This window comes from Nematolebias whitei, chromosome 14 (genome assembly GCF_014905685.2).
Source record: "Nematolebias whitei isolate Nwh7 chromosome 14, NemWhi1, whole genome shotgun sequence".
In the NCBI taxonomy this organism is placed as follows: Eukaryota; Metazoa; Chordata; class Actinopteri; order Cyprinodontiformes; family Rivulidae; genus Nematolebias; species Nematolebias whitei.
Window position 1 is genome coordinate 27,662,026 of NC_056511.1, and position 8,622 is coordinate 27,670,647.

Sequence of the window (8,622 nt, forward strand, 5' to 3'; positions counted from 1 at the left end):
ACTGGAACTCCTCAGACTGATGAAGCCCTCCAGATAGAGGGTGAAACATTTCTATAAAAAAGAAACTGTCCAGATGACCTGATGGAGAATTATTGGATTTGGTACATGGATAATGGAGCATGAATTTTGTTACCGTGAACCACTTTGGCTGTGGCTGCCTGCCTAGGAGGAGCTGACGGGGGACAGGATGGCCCCCAGAAACCATCTTAGCTCCATCAAACTGATTCCACTTAAGGTGTTTACTGCTTGGTGGGGAAACAGTTTACTGGAACTCCTCAGACTGATGAAGTCCTCCAGATAGAGGGCGAAACATCTCTATAAAAAAGAAACTGTCCAGATGACCTGACTGAGAATTATTGAACCACTAGATGGGTTTTATCGAACTGTTCAAAAAATATATTTTTCGATGAATGTCTTTAACCGATTAGTTTATCCATTTCAAGATACCACGTGGTATCGATAAGGTACCACGGTTGATCAACATTAGTCAACACAGAAGCTGCCTTACCTTGTTGAATTTGACAGATATTGAGCTAAACATTTATGTGTTTGTATCTGATAATTATTTACAACACATCTTCTGAGCGTGACATCTCCTGATATCTCATGAGAATGTGCATACTTTTATCTTCAAGGTTTGACCAAAACAGCAACAACTTTGTGGAGCACCTTCCACATTTTTGCAGGGTAAATAACATATTTTCTCGATCTTGTCTTACTCTGAGCATAATGGATCTCAGGTCCATTAGTCAATAAATGATGTTTTAGGACAGTAGTTCCTTTCAGCAGTGGAGTCTAATGGATCATTCCAGTATGCACTTCAGCAGCTGTGGTTTCATCAGTTCTTGGCACCGCCTGACTCTGCATTAATACAGAGCAAAAGAGTAATATGAATGCTTCGACGTTATAAATGTTACAATCGTCCTACAAAAAACAGTTTAATATTTCAGAAGAAACCATTAGTTTAATACTGAGCATGCCTTAAAAGAATGTACATCATCTTTGTTCCCCCAAAGTTTTAGACAAAGATCATCTTATGTTCAGAAGGAATGGATTGCAGCCCCTTTGGGCAAACCTTAAAATTAACATTATATGTTTAATCTTGGGCAGCACGGTGGCGCAACTGGTAGAGCTGCTGCCTCTCAGCGAACAGGTTGCTGGTTCAAACCCCGGTCCAGGGGCCTTCTGGGTGGAGTTTGCATGTTCTCTCCGTGCATGCGTGGGTTTTCTCCAGGTACTCCGGTTTCCTCCCACAGACCAAAAACATGCATGTTAGGCTGATTGGTAACTCTAAATTGTCCCTAGGTGTGAGTGAGAGAGTGAATGGTTGTTTGTCTCGTTTATCTCTATGTGGCCCTGTGATGGACTTGCGACCCGTCCAGGGTGTACCCCGCCCCTCGCACAGTGATTGCTGGACATGGGCACCAGCGACCCCCGTGACCCAAAATGGAATAAACAGGTAAAGATAATGGATGGATGTTTAATCTTGTGTGAGATATTATGTTCAGAGTATGTGCTGTATTGTATATGACTCTCGGTTTCTACCCCATTCTAATTTCAAGATAGTATTTGTAAAATAAACTGAATAATAGCCAATTTGGGGTTTTCTAATGTTAATTAGCTTGACTGCTATCTTGAACTGGATTAATTTCAAAAGGAAATCCATTGTAGATTTACATAAAATTATGAAGTTTTAAATAAATGTGTCCATCCATCCATCCATCCATCCATTTTCTTTACCCGCTTATTCCATTTTGGGTCACGGGGGTCGCTGGTGCCCATGTCCAGCAGTCACTGTGCGAGGGGCGGGGTACACCCTGGACGGGTCGCAGGTCCATCGCAGGGCCACATAGAGACAAACGAGACAAACAATCATTCACTCTCTCACTCACACCTAGGGACAATTTAAAGTTACCAATCAGCCTAACATGCATGTTTTTGGACTGTGGGAGGAAACCGGAGTACCCGGAGAAAACCCACGCATGCACGGAGAGAACATGCAAACTCCACCCAGAAAGGCCCCTGGACCGGGGTTTGAACCAGGGACCTGCTTGCTGAGAGGCAGCAGCTCTACCAGTTGCGCCACCGTGCTGCCATAAATGTGTCCAGTGGTTCATAAAATATTTTGATAAAATACAGATAAATAAGAATAGAATAGAATAGAATAGAATAGAAACAGCCTTTATTGTCCCACGGATGGGAAATTCCAGTGTATCAGCAGCAACAGCAGCAACAGATAAAAAGATAAAAAGATTTCACACAAAAGCTCCTAAAATGTTAATAAAAATACAATATATAAAGAAATAAGATAAACAATATCAATAATAATGTTCAATATGTATTGGAACATTGAGAATGGCAGACTATTTACAGTACAGTATTACAGGCAGAGTGTGTGTTTTAGCAGAGGTCAGCATGTATTTAATCCTTATTGAAGTTGTTGGGAACAGTGATGGTTGTAGAGTCTAACAGCTGCTGGGAGGAAGGACCTGCGGTAATGCTCCTTTGTGCATTTAGGATGCAGTAATCTGTCACTGAACGAGCTCTCTAGTTCAGCAACAGCTTCATGCATGGGGTGGGAGACGTTGTCCAGCAATGATGTTATTTTAGCTAGAGTCCTTCTGTCTCCCACCACCTGCACTGGGTCGAGGGGGCGTCCAAGCACAGAGCTGGCCTTCTTGATGAGCTTAGCTAGCTTCTTCTTCTCAGCTGATGATAAGCTGCTGTTCCAACACACAACACCATAGAAGATGGCTGATGCCACTACCTAGTCAAAGAAGTTCTTCAGGAGCACCCCCTGCACTCCAAAAGACCTCAGTCTCCTCAGCAGGTAGATTCTGCTCTGACCCTTCCTGTAAAGTGCATCAGTGTTGTGAGACCAGTCCAGTTTATTGTTCAGGTGAACACCCAGGTACTTGTAAGAGTCCACAATCTCGATGTTCACACCCTGGACGTTCACCGGGGTCAGTGAGGTGGACCTGTGCCTGCGGAAATCCACAACCAGTTCCTTAGTTTTAGCAGTGTTGATCAGGAGGTGGTTCTGCTGGCACCAGTCCACAAAGTCTTGAGTCCGCTGTCTGTACTCTGAGTTGTCCTCACCTGTGATGAGGCCGACTATGGCAGAGTCATCGGAAAACTTTTGCATATGGCAGTGTGGGGAGTCGATGGTGAAGTCTGCAGTGTAGAGGGTGAAGAGGAACGGTGCCAGCACAGTTCCCTGTGGGACCCTCGTACTGCAGACCAGCATGTCAGAGACACAGCCCTGTGTCCTCACATACTGTGGGCGTCCAGTGAGGTAATCCTGGATCCACTGGGACATGTGGTGATCCACTCCTGATAACTCCAGCTTGTCCCGCAGAAGTCCTGGCTGGATGGTGTTGAAAGCACTGGAGAAATCAAAGAACATGATCATCACGGTGCTTCCAGGTTTCTCTAGGTGGGTCAGAGCTTGGTGCCTGAGGTAGATGATGGCGTCATCCACCTCGATGCCAGGCCGGTAGGCAAACTGCAATGGATCTAATGAAGACCTCACCAGGTGGCGCAAATTGTTGAGGACCAGCCTCTCGAGGGTCTTCATCAAATGTGAGGTCAGAGCCATCGGCCTGTAGTTACTGAGGTCCTTGGGATGTTTGGTTTTTGGTACCGGTACCACACAGGAGGTCTTCCACAGTTGTGGTACTTTCCCCAGCTTCAGGCTCAGATTGAACATAAATCCCGTGATGCCACACAGTTGATCTGAGCAGCACCTCAGGAGCCTGGAGCTAATTCCATCTGGACCTGCAGCTTTACGCACCTTGAGCTTTCACAGCTCATTCCTCACCTGAAGAGTTGAGAGGGACAAGATGGAGGTGGGGGAAGGGTGCTGTGAAATGAAGTCTTCTGGAATGAAGGGGGAGGCTAATGGCTGAGAGCTGAGAGGTGTGAATTCCTGATAAGTTGGCAGTCATTAAAGGTGATGGGGCTGCAGCAGGGGGGACAGGGCTGGAGTAGGGGTGGGGGTGTGTGGCAGATCAAATCTGTTAAAGAACTGGTTCAAGTCATTCACCCACCCTTTGTCTCCTACAGCCTGGGGGCTTGATTTGTGGCCTGATATGTTTTTAAGGCTCCTCCACACCCCACTGATGTTGTTCTGCTTCAGCTGATCCTCCATCTTTTTCCTGTAGATGTTTTTTCCATCCCTAATCTTTCTTCTCAGTTCTTTCTGCACAGCTCTTAGTTCCTCCTTGTTACCTGATCTAAAGGCTCTTTTCTTCTCCTTCAGGAGAGTCTTTATTTCAGGATTAATCCATGGTTTGTTGTTGGAGAAATGCCCTACTGTCCTGATGGGCACAGTGTTGTCCACACAGAAATTGATGTAGTCCGTGATGCAGTCCGTGATGCTGTCAATGTCCTCCCCATGAGGAGTACAGAACTCTTCCCACACAGTGGAGCTGAAACAGTCCCTCAGAGCTTCTTCACAGTCCATTGCTTCACTGTGCTTGTCACAGCTGGTTCTCATACACAGGCTGCAGATGAACCAGATTGTGATCTGAGCCCCCCAGGGGAGGCAGAGGTGATGAACTGTATGCCTCCTTGGTATTGGCAAAAAGTAGATCAAGTGTGTTAGTATTTCTGGTGTGGCAGGTGACATACTGGGTGAAGGTAGGGAGAGTGGAGGACAGGGAAACATGATTAAAGTCCCCAGAGATCAGAAAGAGGGCCTGTGGGTGCTATGTTTGGAGTCTGCTGGTGGTGGTGTGAATGATGTCACAGGCTGCAACAGCATTAGCAGAGGGCGGGACATACACCGTTATCACAATAACGTGTGAAAACTCCTGCGGAAGATAGTGTGGTCTCATACCAACTGCTAGAAGTTCAATGTCATTACTGCAGAGGGTCTGTTTGATGGTTAAATGTCCAGCGTTACACCATCTATCATTCACAAACACAGCCACACCCCCTCCTCTCTTCTTACCACTCTCTCTGGTTCTGTCCGCACAAAGTAAATGAAAGCCATCCATGTTAATATTTGAGTCCGTGGTCAGTCAGCCACGTCTCCGTCAGGCACATGAGGCTGATCTCCCGGTAGCTCCTCAGATGTCTCGTTAGAGCCGCCAGCTCGTCCACTTTGTTGTGAAAAGATCTCATGTTTCCCATAATGATGGATGGGAGGACAGGTCTGTACCTTCTGCCCTGGCTGCAACGCCCTATGCCTGCACATCTCCCGCGTCTCCTCCTTCTCAGCTCGCTGGGGCCAACAGGTCGCTCTGCAGGAGGAGGCACAGCGGAGCTGCGAAGGGAAAGCAGCTGGTCCCGAGAGTAAACAATAGGTGCATGGTCGCTCACACCTTCTCCAAAAATAGAAACCATAAAAAAATAAAATAAAAACAAAGTTTTCAAGAAAAAAATCAGTTCCATTGTTGCCAAGCTGCTGAGACGAGCTACCTGCTTGCGCGGCGCCGGAAAAAAAAAAAAGCACACACGAGCAACAATATTATGTTAAACTTTTGCCTTTTTACGGCGAACCAGTCTTGACCTGTCCGACAGTGATGTTCAGCAAAAACCTGCTGAAGAGTCTGCATCACTAAGATCTGCTTCTTGTCTAATCTGAGGAATCAAACTGTATTTTAAGTTTCTCACAAAATTGTGTGTGTGTGTTTGTTTGTTTGTGTGTGCGACCTGTAGCGTTTTAGCATGGAGGGCCTGTCCAACATCCTGCAGACGAGCATCAGACAGACATTTGGAAGTACAGGGAATGAGAAGCAGGTGAGGTCATTCAGAGATCACTTTTTACCCTCTACTCCTTTCTGTGTATCCAGTTAATCACAGGAACACCTGGACATGTCTTCAGTCCATCACAGGGACACATATAGACAAATGAGACAAACAACCATTCACACTCTCTCTCACCTAGGGACAATTTAGAGTTACCAGTCAGACTAACGTGCATGTTTTTGGTCTGTGGGAGAAAACCGGAGTACCCGGAGAAAACCCATGCATGCACAGAGAGAACATGCAAAGTTCAACCAGAAAGGTCCTTGGAGGCAAACTTGTAACCATCTTGGTGTGAGGCAACAATTTTAATCACTGTTCCACAAAACAGTCCTCGTTCCATTTAAGACAATTCCTGTTTGGTTTCATTCTTACAGCGTGGTGTATTCATCTAATAAATGGATTGTACTTATACAGCACCTTTCTATTTAATCAAGATACTCAAGCTCTTTACAACACAATCTGTGCCCTCATTTACCTTGACCTACACATTCATACAGCACTTTACTACACACACACACATTCATGCAACACTCTACTACATCTCTACAAAAATAATCTGAATCTGTAGAGACTAATCAGAGCTTTAGATCACATTCATACACTGATGGGACACACATCAGAGACAATGAGGGTTCATTGTCAAGTCAAGTCAGATTTATGTATAGAGCACATTTTAAACAGAAACTGTTACCAAAATGCTTAACAAAAATATCACAACATCAAATAAAAAGTAACAAAATATATTTACAGCACATGGAATAAAAATATAAAACAGAAAACATAATTAGAAACAATGAAATACTAAATCAGATCACCTTGTGTCAAAAGTCAAGGAAAAATAACAAAAAAGCATAAACTCAGTCAGAAACGATGAAATACTAAATTTAAATCCGATCACCCTGTGTTAAATTTCAACGAGTATAGGTGTGTTTTTAGGAGAGTTTTAAAAGCAGAGACTAAGGTGGCCTGTCAATTGTTGATGGGCAGATTGATCCAGAGTTTAGGGCCCACGACTGAAAACGCCCAATCTCCTCTGAGCTTCAGCCTGGTTTTTGGTACCACCAAAAACCACGCTGGTCTGATGATCTAAAAACCTAAGAAGGAGCATAAGGATGAAGAAGGTCGGAGAGGTATAAGGGTGCAAGGCTGTTAATGCACTTGAATGTCAGTAGGACCATTTTAAAATTGATTCTGACATGCACAGGAAGCCAGTGAAAGGAGGACAGAACCGGTGAAATGTGCTCAAGCCTGCGAGTTCTTGTTAAAAGCCGAGCTGCCGCATTTTGTACGAGCTGGAGACGTGAAAGTGAAGCCTGACTAACCCCAACATAAAGTGAGTTACAGTATTCCAGCCGGGTTGTAATGAATACGTGGACTAATTTTTCAAGGTCAGATCTGGACAGAACTGATTTGAGCTTAGCTATCTGCCCTTAGCTAAAAGAAGCTTTTTTGTAGAACAGAGTTGATCTGTTTATTAAACTTAAAGTCTGAGTCTAACTATCCTGAGATGGGTAACTGACTGCTTTAGATGTGGATGAAGGGAGTCCAAGTTTATAGGATCAGTGACAGCAGTAGAACTTGAGTTAAACACAATGACCTCAGTTTTCTGATCATTAAAACTCAAGAAGCTCACTGCCATCCAAGTCTTGATGTCATCAAGACATTTTAGCAAAGGGTGGATGGAGCAGGAACTGTTAGGTTTTAAAGGCAGATAAATCTGAGAATCATCGGCGTAACAATGAAACAAAATATCATGTTTCCTCATGATAGACCCAAAGGGGTGCAGATACAATGAGGACAGAAGGGGTACAAGAATAGAGCCTTGCAGGACCCCACAGGAAAGAGGGACAGAAGCAGATAAATGATTGCCAAAGTTCACACAAAAACTCCTGTCACTCAGATACGAATGGAACCATTCTAGCGTCACACCTGTAATCCCAACCCAGTGCTCTAGCCATTAGTGGTGAAGAAAGTACTCAAACACTGTACTTTAGTAAAAGTACAAATAAACAAACAAAAATGTACTCTAATAAAATTAGAAGTACCACATTAACATTTTTACTTAAGTAAAAGTAAATAAGTACTTGCTTTTAAAATACTTAAAATATTAAAAGTAAAAGTATTTGCTGAATGTATTACATAATGCAATGGTCTACATATCTTTAAGTCTGCCTACCGTATGCATATTTTCTGTAATACATTAATATTGTTGAGCCATTTTAATGAACAATGCTGCAGATAATACGTTTTTATTGTGTTTACTCTGTGACACAGTTCACAGTTGGACTTGTGATTCTGTGCGTCAGAATTTCAGGGATGACCTGCAGAGTTAAATGCCATTAATCAAAACAAGAAAGACGAATGATTATACTTTTAAAAGTTTTTATTTAACACAAAGCAAAACCAATGTGCCATTTTAACTGCAGTAAACACATTTAAGTAAAAGTTGTCTGCCTGAACAAAAGGGGCATTAGACACAACTGACAAAGGAATAGGCACTGATCATTTCCACTGATATTTCAACTCCAGTTTGTCATCAACTCTAGTTAAAATACTGTAGTCGACCTTGTAATGGGTCAATATTGAACAATATGTTAACTTCCTGATACCATATTTAAAACTTGGACCTGAGTGTCGAGCCATTTGGAGACATCTCTTGTATCCTTTCCTAACGTCCCATGAACTGACACATTTTAATATTGCAGCAAGAATTTCTTGTTCAAGTTCAGAAGAAGTTGGTTTTCAAAGATTTTTGAGTTCAATCTGGCTCTTTTGGGAGAGAGAATCTGTTCTGTTGTACTGAGCAGTCTTTCAATAAGGACATGGGTGGAGCATATCTTCTGGCCGACTCTCTTGCGCTGGAATACA

At 43.5% G+C, this 8,622-nt stretch overlaps 1 protein-coding gene across 1 annotated transcript in view; it reads left to right on the plus strand.

The window, feature by feature from the left end:
- The window catches only part of fez1 (fasciculation and elongation protein zeta 1 (zygin I)), a gene marked incomplete at its 3' end in the record, with an annotated part of 65,119 nt that extends 59,374 nt beyond the window's left edge, over positions 1 to 5,745 (plus strand). Inside the window, 1 exon segment of the mRNA XM_037687432.1 lies at positions 5,665 to 5,745. Within this exon segment, the coding sequence (XP_037543360.1) occupies positions 5,665 to 5,745 (81 nt within the window).
- Between the last annotated feature and the right edge of the window lie 2,877 nt (positions 5,746 to 8,622).